The 14,514-nt window shown below is 43.4% G+C and overlaps 1 protein-coding gene across 2 annotated transcripts in view; it reads right to left on the bottom strand.

The window, feature by feature from the left end:
• Positions 1–14,514, bottom strand: part of ARHGEF10 (Rho guanine nucleotide exchange factor 10) — a 1,326,864-nt gene that overhangs the window by 748,255 nt on the left and 564,095 nt on the right. For both annotated transcript variants that reach the window (XM_069606090.1, XM_069606091.1), the window contains exons 12-13: positions 8,741–8,818; positions 8,467–8,646 (exon numbers count right to left, since the gene is read on the bottom strand). In XM_069606090.1, coding sequence (XP_069462191.1) covers positions 8,467–8,646; positions 8,741–8,818 — 258 coding nt within the window. The remainder of the gene's footprint in view (positions 1–8,466; positions 8,647–8,740; positions 8,819–14,514) is intronic.

The raw sequence follows: 14,514 nt of genomic DNA, 5'->3' as shown, positions 1-14,514 counted from the left end.
TGCCTTTTAGGTTAATAACAACAATGCTCAGAGGTAGAACAGCTTGAGAGCCTTGTTTCTGTAACTTGGGATCCCTCTGTAATACATTGTTATCAGTTAAACAAGATGCAGGGGGCTGCTACAGTTAGTAAACACAGAACACATGTTTACATGAACATGCCCTCAGCATAGAAAGAAACAGAAAGTGCAATTCTCTAGACTATTACTAGAGTTTCCTTTCCTTCAGCAAACAAACACATTTTCTACACGGTACTGTACTACCAAAACAACTGACTTGGTTTTTGAAAGTTACTAATTTGTTCATCACCCACAAGGAGTGTTCTCCTGTGCCCTTTCACCTGTACCTTTCCCCAGCTCCTGTGCTGGACTCCAACACTGATTGTCAGGGCATTGTAAAATGTGAGGGATTGTAGCAGTTAAACACTCACTGGGATATTTGTATACCCATAATGCACGCAAAGCATATTTAGTGCCTCACCATGATATTATATGCATGTTAAGAAAATGTCAATAATCTGCAGATTCACAATTATTTTGCAGAGCACACAAGATAGTTTGCAACTTATTCCACCCTTATATTGTTGGGTAGGATTATACAACTGATAAGTGAAATCGTTATTGTATAACATCGAATTACAATATAATGTGTTAAGGTCTATGCCCAATGCCACTCTGAACACTTAGAAAGGATGCAGATTGTGTGAAAAGCATTCTCCTGTCCGAATATCTGTTGCCCTAATACTAATACCCATTATCCCTTGCAGGCCAAGTAAGTGATATTACAATGTTGTTCTCCACTTATAGGGTAAATGTTAGCAATGCTAAAGTAGAAGACTTTGAGCATGACATTGGTCTACTCAAAATTCTTAGAGAGCAAATTAATATTTGAGTTTTATAATGTGTTAACATGCTAGGGACCACTTCAAAGCACTTGTGTGACATATGTACTGAGAATTGGAAGCATGGGATGAGGTTACACATCCAAGTAGCCTGTTTACCTACAGTCAGTATCCGATATTTGAGATGATAATTAGGTTACATAGGTGATGCTTTTGTTATTAATATTATTAATGCATTCATTGAGTGCGGACCTGGCTTCGGGAATCAATCGTAGGGGGAAGAACACAGTGAGGGAAACAGACAAGGGAGTGGGAGCTAACAGGGGAGGGCAACAGTGGCCAATTTGCAGCAAGACATCTACAAGCAACTAGGGGAGGAGACAATCGTGGGCAGATCAGAGTCACAGGTACAATAGGGAGTGGAGATTGAGTGGACCTATGTGTTACAGAAGAGTCATTCTTTGAAGAGGAAGGTCTTGAGCTCTTTCCTGAACTGTTGCAGCAATGGGGTAAGTCTAATGTTGATGGTAGGAGGATCCAGAGTCTTGCAGTATAGTTGGAGAAGGCTGTTCCTCTTGTTTTTTCCTTCCTGCACCGTCAGAGTTTACAGCCTTCACATTTCCTTACTATTGGTGAATTACAGGCCTCTGGAGATGCTGAGTTTCTCAGTGAGGTAGCTTGGGGACTTCAGGGTGACAGCCGTGTAGATGATGCAACAGGATTTGAAGATGATACACGCTTGCAATGGGAGCCAGTGCAGTTAGAGGAGGGTCAGGATTTTCAGAGTTCTTTCATGAGTCGTGCTGCAGCATGCAGGACACATCTCAGGGGTGCCAGGGTAGTCACTGGAAGGCCTTCCAAAAGGGAACTTGCTATAAGGCACAATGAATAACAGAGGTTCTGGTACTTGAACACTATTCAAATTGCAACAAAGATAAAATAAGTGCATGCAGGTACATGTCTGGTAACCTTTCGCAGAGCCAATAGAGGAAGAGTCAAGCTTGTCTGGTAATATCTAAGTATGTTTTGGGGTAGAGGTTAGAGTAAGCGCATCATAGACTAAAGCATAGGTTTCATGAGTGGGCAGGGAACAGTAGTTGGTTAATGTGTGCAAGCATATCTTAGTTAGATGTTTCTGTTCATGGAGCCACTTTTTCATATTCGTTTGTACCTATTGTGGCTGTGTTCTGTTTTTATGTTTTTAAGGTCATTTTTGCATAGTAGGGTAATGTAAATGAGCTACAACAGAATATCATGACTAGTTAATTATTTTAAGAGAAAGCAAATGTCTGGTAATTTCTGTGGCTTGTGCCTTATTAAATCTTATTGAGTAGGTGAGAATTGCCTGTGAGCACTGCTAAAGATCTTCTGAGCGGCACCCAAAAGGAAGCTGGGCAAGCGCACATGCGCACAGCTTAGAGGGAACATTGCTGGTGTTCACAGGGCAAGTGGCTCTGCGGGGCGTTCCAGTAGATCCAGAGATTTCTCTATATTGAGTGAGCATTTTACTGACATGGCTACTTGGCTTGTTGGGAGAAATTGCGAGAATGTTTAGACCACAAATAACTATGGACGAAGAGGGTGGACAGACTATCCCTACAGAATTAGAAGCTGCCATACTACGAAGGGAAATGGCAATGCTCGAAGGAGTAGATGAGGGTAGACTTGGAGAACAGGAATTGCTCTCGAGGAAGGGTACTGATTGACTGACATAACTGATGACAACATATTCAGAAAAGACCAAACAGATGATGAAGGGGTGTTCTTTACGAGCATCACATACTGGATAAGGATAGAAAAGAGGTTAGTCTCACAGAGAATAGCGATAATGCGGCAGCGTCCAGCAATTGTTCAGGAAGACTTGGAGAAGGTGCCAAGCATCCTTTGGCCCACGGGCCCTTATGACGTAGGTTTATTAAAGGGAATAGGGGAAGTTAAAATAAAGCTGAAGCCAGGATTGATTTTACCTCAAGCAAAACAGTACCCCATGTCTCAAGAGGTTGATGAAGGTATATTTCAGACCATTTCAGCATTGATGAAACAAGGGATTCTCGTGCCATCGCAATCATTGTGTAATACTGCGGTATATCCGATCAAAAAATCTAAAGGAGGGTCATGGAGATGTATATAAGATATGAGACCGATTAACCAGATTGTAGATGCTGAATTTCCTTCAGTTCCTAATCCCGCGTCGATACTATGCAGTATCCGGTGGAAACTCGATATTCCACAGTGATCGATTTGAAAAATGTGTTTTTATCGATCCCGTTGCACAAAGGCTCACACGATTTGACTTCCTTTTTGTTCTGCCAAACTCGACTGAAACATACTAGCCTGCCCCAGGGCTACTGTGAGTCCCCATCGATCTTTAACAGAGTCCTACAGATGGATTTAGGCAATATTGATCGTAAGAGTACGGTGATACAATACATTGATGACATTTTAATTTGTAGCACCACGAAAGATGAGTGCAGACAAAATTCTATTCAGTTGATGACCATTCTAGCAGATAACAGATATAAAGTAGACAAGGAGAAGTTACAATACTGCCAAGAAGAGGTGTTATACATAGGGCAGTGCTTACTTGCAACCATGGACATAGTTTAATGTGTGCCTCCACACGTGGCTGGACTGGGGTTTCACAGTGACTGACATCACAGGCCACATGGGCTGGTGCTGTCCCCTGACAAATGTGGTTGCAGGCAATGGAAATGTGATGCGTGTTGGGCACACACTCCACAGTGGCAAGGGGGAGGGGGGGTGCCTGGCAGCGAGGTGTGTTGTTGATATTGGGGCTTCATGTACTCACCGCCCTCAACAGGTGTCCCGGCTCTGGCCTCCACAGCACCCACTCCTTCAATTCCCTCCATGTGCAGCACACTGCTGCACTTCTCCTCCCAGAGCAGGAGCCGGTTTGGAGAGGAGGTTCCACCACCTGTTGACATTTACTGTCTGCAGTGTGCAGACAGGAGGTTCCTGACCCTCAGGCGGAGGTCGTCACACCGCTTGTGAGAGTCCTTCATTGTACATGGGGTCATCCCCACTGCAGACACATTTTGTGCCACTGCCTGCCATATTTCATTTTTCCGCTGCTGGGTTCGGTGGCGCTGGTCCGTAGAAAACAGCTCCCCAGCTTGCTCTACTATGTTGTTGGTGAGCATGTACAGCTCTACCTCCGTGAAATGTGGCTTGCGTTGACGGGTCTCTGCAAGATGCCATCCTGAGGGATATATTTCTGGAGTCAGGAGGGTTGGATGTCTGCTGGTACCCTCATATTGCAGTGGATTGTGATTTTAATGATGGTGCCGGCCAGTTTCCTGCTTCGACGATCACTTAATTTCTGGTCACAGTTTTTCCAGTCACAGTATTAGTAGGTGCCACTTTTTCCGGTGCTGCTGCATCCTGCATGGTCATACTGGGAACACGGGTACCCTGGAAGATGGTGCGGCCAGCGTATGCCCTTTTCCCCAGTGTTACCGTGATGCCTGTTTCTGGCATGCTGGATTGCGCGCGGCCAACAAACCGTAAACGGCCGTTGATTCTGGCACTGCAGGGTGCCAGAAAAGGTGGGAACAGCATCACGGTAACACAGCCAATTTACTGCCACACTCGTAATAAGGCCATAGTAAATAAAACAGCCTGCTTGCGTTTTGCTCAGATTAAGACAATTTTTAGATTTTGGATAAACCTGTATGCTCAATCCCATACTATGTAAGCATCCAAATTTGTGATAAATTAATTTGCTCTGCTTTTTTGCACAAGTGCAAAGCTTTGATGATCTGGCACTAAAGTGAAACTGATGGGGACTGCATTATTTGCTAATTTTGCTGCGTAACATGATAGGACATGGGGTAAACATTTCTTTTTACCTTATGCAGCTTTTACATTATGCAGCAAAAACAGTACAAAAAAGGAGTGTGATTCAGTTTTGTCCCAGTACAAACGTTTTTAAGGCTTAGGGTTAAAGCTGTTTGCTCCATTCCGTATTAACTAAGCATTTGCTAAATTATTAGCACTTGTGCAAATGCTAGATAATGTAGTCCAATGTTTCTTCCTCATTGAAGTCGAAGTGATGGCTCAGAAAAAGAACAAATAAGGGTCAGATTGAGATAGACAGAATAAATAGAAGAAATGGGGTCTGATACATTTCTGTTGGAGCAGCTAGCTCTGAAACAGTAGGGGCCAGATTATCGAACCAATTATTAGCCCTCCTACACTTCCCAAAGAGGCACACCACAGGAGTACAACAGTGGAGTATGTCAGTAGGGCCGCAGGCCCTCTGTGAAGCCAATTGGGGGCCAGATGAGAGAAAATCACGTAGGGGTGGAATTACAGTGTCCAGAAAGCATAGACATGAGTGGCAATATATGGGTAATAGACGCTATTAGCATACTTGATTGAAAAAAAATGACCTTTTAAATTTGACCGAATTCTTTTCATCGTTTTTTGGGGGAATTTCATTCAAATTTAATTAAATATATATATGGGGTGGGGTAAGGGAATAGGTTGAGTTGGGCTGAGTAGAGGTGCTGTGGGGGGTGTCCCACTGCATTTTCGAACAAAAAACAACCACAAATTGGAAAAAGGTCAAAAATGTTCGATCAAGTAGACACCTAAACTGAGGCAGACATCTGCCGCCTGGCGCCTGTGACAACCCAAACCTCTCTCCCCCACCAGAACAGCAGCAACCCACTGGCCAGCATCAAAGTGTCCAGGACAAGAGCCGGTCTTTTGCCCCATTAGATTTCCCTAGCTGAAGGAGAACCTGGGTGAAGTGCTTGCAATAGCCACTCCTCTTGCTTTCCCACTCTCGACTGCCATAGTCACTCGAGACTGGTAACCTCCCCTACAGCCTATCTGCCGCAAAGCCATTACATCGCAGTTTGATGTCAAGGCCTGAAGACTCTAACTTTCCTTCCTTCAGCCTCCATCAACTAACAGAGCCCTGCATGATGGCCTGCTACTGCCCATTGGCACACCACAGGAGCATTTGATCCAGTGTTCCAGCAGGTGCTCTGTCAGACGATTGTCACTCCCCAGCCGTGGCACTCCAGCAACCCTAACTGCACTTATTGAGTCCTTTAATCTTTCTTGTCATTTCTACACCAACAATTCCCAGATCTTTCTTTCCTTTTCTTCTGTATCTGATTTTTCTTTACTTCGCTGTCTCAGTGTTTCTGTTGTTCAATTTTGAATGTCCTCTAATTTCTTGCATCTTAACCCTTCTAAAAACAGACATTCTCTCCTTTACTGCTCCCTCCGGTCTTCCATTTCCTACTTTGTTCCCTTCTTTTTCACTCTCAGCTTTCCAATTTCTGGTAAGGTTTGACTAGTCCCTATCTTTATGTTCATATGTCTACTACTGGCCAAATATACCATTAACACCTTATAAGATTTTTTGTATATGAACGTTTTATCTTTTCACAGCACTAAACTTCGCATCTCCTCTTCTATTCTATCTAGACTTGACTATTGCTCAGATCTTCCTGTGGGTCTCCTCTCTACCCAACTTCATTTGGTCTTTAATTCCGCTATTCATCTTTTTTCTCATTAACTCCCCAATGCTCTATTTCTTCACCTCTTCTTTCCATTTCTCATCTTTTTTACTCTTGTTTTCTATTTAATTTCCTTTGTATTGTCTTTAAATACTATCATGGTCAAGCCGCACCCTACCTTTTTTGTCTCTCTCTCTCTATTCCCCCTCCCGAGCTCTCGTTCACAACTTTTACATCTTTCTGCCCAAATCCTCCTACAGTCGTCCTCCTTTTTCCTTGTTCTCTCTTCTTGCCCCTAAACTCTGGAACTTCCGACCACCAGATATCCACTCCTTTCCTTCGCTCCACATTGTTCATATTTCGTCAATTTGTTATTATGTACCGTTTTTTGTAAAGTTTATGCAGCTCTTTGGCAAAAGAACTTTATAAATCTTAATAAAATACAAAATGCAAACACAAGCTGTGCCACACCCTTTAGTGGCAATCCCTCCTCCACCAAAATTAATATTTATGTCGCAGATGAGTTTCAACTGGAAAAACGCTCACAATCATGAATGAAAACAAGTGGCCCAACATTAGTTATTACTGTTGGGGAGACTCCTGTTATAGACATTGAGAACCATAATTTCTGCATGGGAAGGTTTGATGGCAATAGGAGAAGATATTAAAATAGTTTATCCATCAATGATCTAGTTATTTTGTTAGCTTTTACTTTGCTATTTTCTGTGTTAAGTGTCTTTACAGATAAGTTGGTGAGGGTGTCAGGGAGTCACCCTATGGAACGCCCTACCTCAGTGTATCCAAGAAGAACCTTCCTACACGCTCTTCGAAAGAAAGTAAAAACAACCTTGTTCAACAAATACTCGTAAAAACATATTCTGAATTACAACATGTATCCTACTGAAATGTCTATTTACCTATTTTGTACCATGATCTCAGCGCCGTGATACCTCTGGGTCTGGGTGCTACTTATAAATACAATAAATAACTAAATAAAATGGTGAAGCAACATCAGTCATGATTTGGGAATAAGCTTTCATCCTATAACTGTGAACCCAGGAACACAAACTCTTTCCCAAACCAAAGATTCACCACTGCCACTATTATTTGTCCTTTACTGAGAAAAACAAGTACTGCGAATTCTGCAAATTAAGAGTTACTGAACTATACATGGGCTTAAGAATCTCAGATGAAGATATGAGAAACCATGGAGGCATGGAGAGATGGCATAAAAAAAGGAGTTATGATGGGGGGGCTGGGTTTTGTAGATGTGTGGAGAATAGCTATCCCTTAATTGTAATTTGTTATTTCTAAGGCGATTAATACCCAGGGGTTTCTAAGCACGGACCCGGGAATTGAACCTGTGTTGCTCTGCGTTGTCTTGCTTCCAAGGCGAGCGTGTTGCCCTTGAACTATCCTCCCTAGAACGAGAGGGAATATGTGTTCTTTTCAATGATCCATAGTTTCTTCTCCAGGAAAGATTATCTCTGAATGACACACAATTTATTAAACTCTGGACTGTGGCCTCCATGCTCTATAGTTGGTGAGCTTACCACCAAATATGAGATGGCATTGGTATTTGTCTTCCTTGGAGAGTCAAGTCATGTTAAAGGGGCACTCAATTACATCTGATTGTTTCCCCTAATGATCTTGTAGGAGACCACCCTCTTCTTTGACTAATTATGTCCCTACATGGTGCTCGAAGGACAAAATGGCAGCAAGTAGCAATTAACTGTCATAACTGTGTGTATCTCGGGATATCACTGAGGGATGTTTTACTTTCTATGTCTCGCATGGTTACTGGCTGTGTACGTGCATACGTCCATTTTGCCAATAAAAACTCTAGAGGAAAAGTAGTAGAAAAAGAAGTAGAAAAAAATCAACCTGCAAGACAAAGAAATCACTTAAAGAACTGAGTGAAAGACTGGAGAAAAGAAAAGTACAGTTATATGTATAGGTGGCAATAATGATACAGCACTAAGGCTGAAACCCCTATGCTTTTTTGGCTCATTTCATGGTTTAAGAAACAGTCAATCAAGCCAGGGAGATTTACTGGTTCTGCATATAAGGAAACTTGCCACTTAAATACTTTTCCTCTGAACATATCCTGTATCCATCATGTGTTTTCTTACCGAGGCCACAAACACATCACCTATCATTTCCATGGAGTCCCACTCGGACACGCGGCTAGCCAGGGCTATCTGGAAAAGGGAATGGCATTGAAGGATCTCCTTGATTCGGTAAAAGACCATTTTCAGTTTCCTCTCGCTGAGTAACTTTGGCTCCATTTCCGATAGAGGCTTTTCATATTCCTAGAATGCAGAGGGGAAGAGATACAATCATGAACATATAAGACGCGCGTTCCGCCGGTCAGTCGTTGGGCGGCATTACTGTAAAGCTCCATACCTCCAGAATCCGCTTCAGAGCGTCCACATAGTTCTTTTCGCTGTCAACAATAGAACCAAGAATATATCTTCGTACAACCTATGTGGAGAGAGAGCATGTCATGAATAAGTTATTGAAGGATACAAATTAGACTCTTAAAATTCCTGATTGGCCAACTAAACCTGTACCACAGTGAGGGTGAGCAAACCGCTCCATTGACAAAACATTCCACTTGTGTATAGTCGAACTGTCTATTCCCAGATATTGGCACCACATGGCCATGTACTCCCAGCACTTGCCAGCTATTGCAATCATTCCCCCTTAAGGTACTCCACTTACTTATCACATATTATATTCGCATCATATTTCAAGTGTACACAAGGAGTTACTATCATATACGTAGGTACTCCATCCACATGCCAGCTTTGCCATTTTACATCATGCTAAGCGCCCAAACAAATCAACAGAATTCTTTAACAGGTCCCGGTACTCACACAACTTTCCCAAGTATTACTATGATCTCACCAATCTGCCCGGGTACACCCTGTGCCAGGTAAATGCCATCCTGCGCCCAGATATTCACACCAGAGCTGAAGTTTATATCTCAAATGCACAGGTGCTCACACCATGGACCAGCAATACCATTAAAAGCCCAGGTATTCCTATAACTGCCAGGTATTGCCATCTGAAGCTCAGCTATTCGCACCATTTCCCACATATTGTGATGATATGCCTAGGTGCTGTCACACAGGGAAGTGCTGCAGGTGCTGCACTAATGCCCCCAGATGCCTGAGGGTTAGGCGTGCTTTACAAATCCAATAAATAAATAAATAATCCTTCTCGCGTGCATCCCACCTACCTAGTTCCACACACTTTGTGGTGGAGATTGGGAACTCCCGGTGACTTTACTGCCTGGCTTAGCTCCAATGGCACAGCACTGTGGGGCAGCCAGCGACAGGAGAGGAGAGGAGAGCATCATCACCCCAAGTGCCAGCCCTACCCACTGTGCTACCCTTGCCTCTGGATACTTCACACCCTAGTTAGGCTGTTAAAGGCACAGAAACCAGAGAAGCGGATTGGGTAATGGGTGCAGAAATACACTCCTCTCACAGATGTATATATTTTATTTATTTATTGCACATTTGCAGGGCGTCTATGCAACAAGAGTTGGTTCAAGGCGCCACAAGATAAATGGGGGAGGGGCAAGGAAGAAAGGTACAATAACGGTCCTACTAGGCCTTGTGACATTCGGATAGTGCAGGTGCTGAACAAGAAGTGCGAGGAAAGAGGGACGGGGAATTGCAGGTCGGAGCGACATGAGCTAAGGTGGGAGGGAAGGTGAAGGGGGAAGTGTAGGTGTTACGGGGAGGCCCACGGGCAAGTGCCATGGAGAGCAGGTAAGAACAGGAAACGCAAAGGAGGGTAAGGGGAGTGGGAGGACTGGGCAGAAGAGGGTCTGGGACCCCGTAACACTCCGGAAGCCCGTCATAGAGGGGGAGGAAGGAGTTAGCAGAGTTAGAAAAGGAAGGTCTTGAGGAGCTTCTGGAAGTTAATGATGGGCCCCACAGGCCTCTAATGCCAGCCAGCACCAGGTCTAGCAGGCCCCGGCAGTCCTGAATCATGCCTGACAGGTATTTCAGGAGACATGCAAGTTTGATTTATTTGTTTTCTGATTGGGGGTCCCAAATAATGTTTTTATTTTTGCATTTCTCAGACTGTAGTTGGCATTAGGTAGGCGGGAAACAGGGGGAGTGCAGGAAAATAGACTGCTGATACGCTCCTCTTTGAGTGCAGCGAGAGTAGTGTGCAGAATTCCTGCTCTGCCCCTGCCTGCTATGTGTTGGATTATGTGAATTTATGAGAATTTTCTTCAGCTCCAAGTACTGTATACCTCCGCAGAGCTGCTTGCCCTGGAGTACAGCATCATTTTCACTCTTAGCGGGCACAAAAACCATTAATGTGACAAAACTGTAAAGGATTGTAAACACTGATTATTTTCATTTCAAGGTTCTGCAAAAACATTTAGCAAAGTTGTCATTCACTGGTATGTAGAAAAATACAGCACAAGCACACATTTGCTGTTAATGGAGGACATTTGCTACATCTGAATGACAGGAGTACCTTAAACTGAATGCTATTGTAGGCGGTTGTTAACAATATTTTATTTATATATAGCTTTCGCCAAAGCATTGCATGTACAGCTTAATTACATGCAATTATCATTCATCCGAAGTTGGCAATCATTTATCGACCTCGGAAGGATGAAAGGCTGAGTTGGCTGTAGAGATGGGTTTGCTCGTGAGCGCGGCATCACGTGAGCATTCTCTTTTAGGTTGTTGTTTGAGAAGGGATGGTCGCGCGACGCGTGGGTGTCAGTAGGGGGAGCTTGGGCTAGGAGGGAGATCTTGCAAGTGGGCTCGCTTAAATAAACTTGAAAACTTACCTTAACCTCGCTGTGTACACCCTTTCCTACACTGGCGACGAAGTAGTTTCCTTGCGGGCCCGCGGGGAACTGCACAGGACAGAGCCGCTCCTGCGCTCAGTTGTTTCGGCCGCCGGAGAGCTCTGGAGTCTCCCGCTTGCCTGGCCCCAGCGCTGGTGGAAGCGCATTCAGCAGTGCCGCCTGAAGCATCGACGGACCGCCCCTCCCTGCGCACCTAGGCGCCTGTGACTGCCGCTCACTCCATCTTCATCACAGCTGATCACGAAGGTGAGGAGGGGCGGAGGGAGAGCCGAGCTGGCACACGTGTGTTCAGGGGGGCGGTCCACTCAAAGTGTCGGAGGAAGAGGAATTTCTCTATTTTAACACAAGGCTAAGGGAGCGTCATTTATAAAACAAGGCCCACTGGCAACAGAGACTAGAAATAAATATTCTGGTTGCACAACGCTAAGGAAGCGTCAACAAAGACACACCTGAATACGAAGAAGTGAAAAATAAAAAGGGGAACAGAACTTGTGCACACACCAATTTGAGCAAGAGTGGTAATGTGAACATTAACAAGTTATTAAATACATTACACATAATATTGACTGACTTGAGATTTTTGTTTGTACTGGTTGATTTTCATACAAAATGGATTGAGTGGAAAGCAGTCAAAGAGGTCATGGCTAAGGAATTCATTGTGTTTTTGGAAAAAATATTTCTTAGAGAAGGGGTGCCTACTGAGCTTGTCCCAGATAATGGGGTTCAATTTGTGTCGATAGCAATGAGGAAGTTTCTTAGCAGTTATGGCATAAAACATATCAAGACTGCGTTGTACCACCCGAGGGCTAATGGCCTGGTTGAGAGGGTCAATCGATGGTTAAAAGAAGGGTTACAATTGGCAATAGGAAAGAAGCAGCCACGGAGGGAGATATTGAACATGTGGACTTGGAGCTATGTAACTACGCCGCATTCGGTGACCGGAGTCTCACCATTTGTGTCCCTGAAAGGGAGAGGACCAGGGACCAGATTATGTCCGGGATGGTTAGGGATGGCCAAAGTAGTGAAGCTAAATAGAGAGCAGATTATGAAACTTATCAACATGAGCCAAGAGAAAAACAAGGAATATTTTGACAATCATGAGAAGGTGAAGGAACTTGAATGGAAAGTTGGGGAAATGGTGTATGTGAAGAATCCAGGTTGGTGAGCAAGTGTTTGGAAAGCAGTTTTAAAGGACCAAAAAGAATAAGTGTGGTAAGGAAAAGCGTGGTGATTTTGGAAGGAGGAGAAGTGTGGTCAAAAGAGAGAATTGCTTAGGTGCATGGTGGAAGTGAAGGAGTGGAGAAAGAAGTGGAGAATGAGAAAGAGTCAGTTAAAAATGGAGGAGGGTGTCAGAATAAGAACAGAGATGATAAGTTAAGGTCTTTACAAAGGACCAGGTCTGAACCGGTCTGGATGAGAGATTGTGTGTCCTAAATTCTAGGACACTCTATTATTTCAGACCAAGTTTTTGTTAAGATGTCAAATTGATGTCTGTTAGGACGTTTGCATTTTGAAGAGTTTTGAATCTTTTTATTATACTGTTTATTGTTTCTTTATTAGGTCATTTGCTTATCTTTTCATTTTATATTGTTTCTATTATTAAGTTCTTAAACCTGTTTAGTTTTCTATATCATATGTGCTTTTGTTTTTCCTAAGGGGGAAGATATGTAGAGATGGGTGTGCTCGTGAGCGCGGCGTCGCGTGAGCATTCTCTCTTAGGTTGTTGTTTGAGAGGGGATGGTCGCGCGACGCGTGGGTGACAGTTGGGGGAGCTTGGGCTAGGAGGGAGATCTTGCAAGCGGGCTCGCTTAAATAAACTTGGAAACTTACCTTAACCTCGCTGTGTACGCCCTTTCCTACATTGGCCTTCCCATGATTCGAACCTGCAACCTGTAGATCACACACAGATAGCGGCAGTGAGCACTGAACCCACTGAGCTATTTTACCGGCAGTAAGCAAACAGCGCTTCATTAATACATTTTGGTTGGTCATAGGTGATTCTTCCGACAATATAAGTAGTCCTCATTTTCACACATTTCTCCCACGTCACCCCTTCTCTGAACTGTCATGTGTGTATCAAATTAAACAAGTCTATTTTAAAACATCTGCGTATTTCTATATCTACAACTACAGCGGTAAGCCTTTGATCACACATTGGGAATTGTGTTGTCTTTGCCGTCTTGTTATTATTTTAAATCAGTGCACGCTCATGTTGATTTCCCATAACATGACATGCCTGTGATGGCAAAAGACAAAATATAGATATACATCTCCATAAGCCAACTTAAAAAAAATAAAGATGAAAGTCTCACTGATGGAAAGCTCTCCTCTGATGCAGAAATTGTGGACATTGGTGGAGAATTATAACAAGGCTTTAACTGCAAAATAGTGCATACCAAAAAATATATATACATTCTGTTGTTAGACGTAAAATAGTCAAAAGGGTAGAAATAGTGCTTATGTCTGCCAGGGTGTACGGTTCTTTGGCAGCCTTAAGACTGGCCTATCGGCCAATATGGCGACTGCTGACTCAAAAGGCCAGTGTGAAATGCTTTTGTGGGGCATTGTGGGCTTGTTTAATGTCTTTGGGCCTCATTCGCTGATTTACCGCCCAAATGTAGTCATTAGTGTAGTACATTTTTGAACAAAATGGTCCTTATTGTAGCGAATGAGATCCAGGCTGTGAGGCTCAGGGAAGATGGCCCGGGAATCCCAGACAAGGAATTGTATTGGGGGCCATTCACACGCCTCTTCCTATGCGTTATTGAGAGATGCATTTGTATGCATTGTTTGCCTACTTTATGGCGGATACTGAGCGTTGGGCACGTCACATCCGGTGTATTCATTTTCTGCTCTTTGTATATACATTTAATTCTGTCTTTGTGTTTTTACGCAGCATGTTCTTATCACTTATTAGGTTTGTTAGAGTGCAAAAGGTGTAAATGTATTAACTATGTGCACTTAAAAAGGTTATACAAATAAATGCATTGTGCAAGTGTTTCGGGGCTTTGTAAGAGAAACTGCGGAAATAAACGTATGTTATCTAATTTTGCTCGCGAATGCTGTTGCTGAATCAATTAATTTCCGAGACAGCATCATTGATGACGTCTCCTTTGTTATCCGGTGGACATTCTGATTCGTAATAGCTCATTTGAATGTTGACAATTTCTTTAAATTACTTGTGTATGTCAGACTCATCAGCAACGAACGTGCTGACAACCAGGCCGGTGACACAAGCACGTCATGATGTGCACTGTAAATGACCACTACAATATGCATTAATCTATGCTGCCACCTTGTGGTCATCTTGATTAATGCAACCAGAATAATT

Source organism: Ambystoma mexicanum, chromosome 4p (assembly GCF_040938575.1).
Source record: "Ambystoma mexicanum isolate Mex_15411 chromosome 4p, UKY_AmexF1_1, whole genome shotgun sequence".
NCBI classification, from domain to species: domain Eukaryota; kingdom Metazoa; phylum Chordata; class Amphibia; order Caudata; family Ambystomatidae; genus Ambystoma; species Ambystoma mexicanum.
Note: the sequence above shows the minus strand (reverse complement) of the source record. Positions and strands in the feature narration are given on the sequence as shown.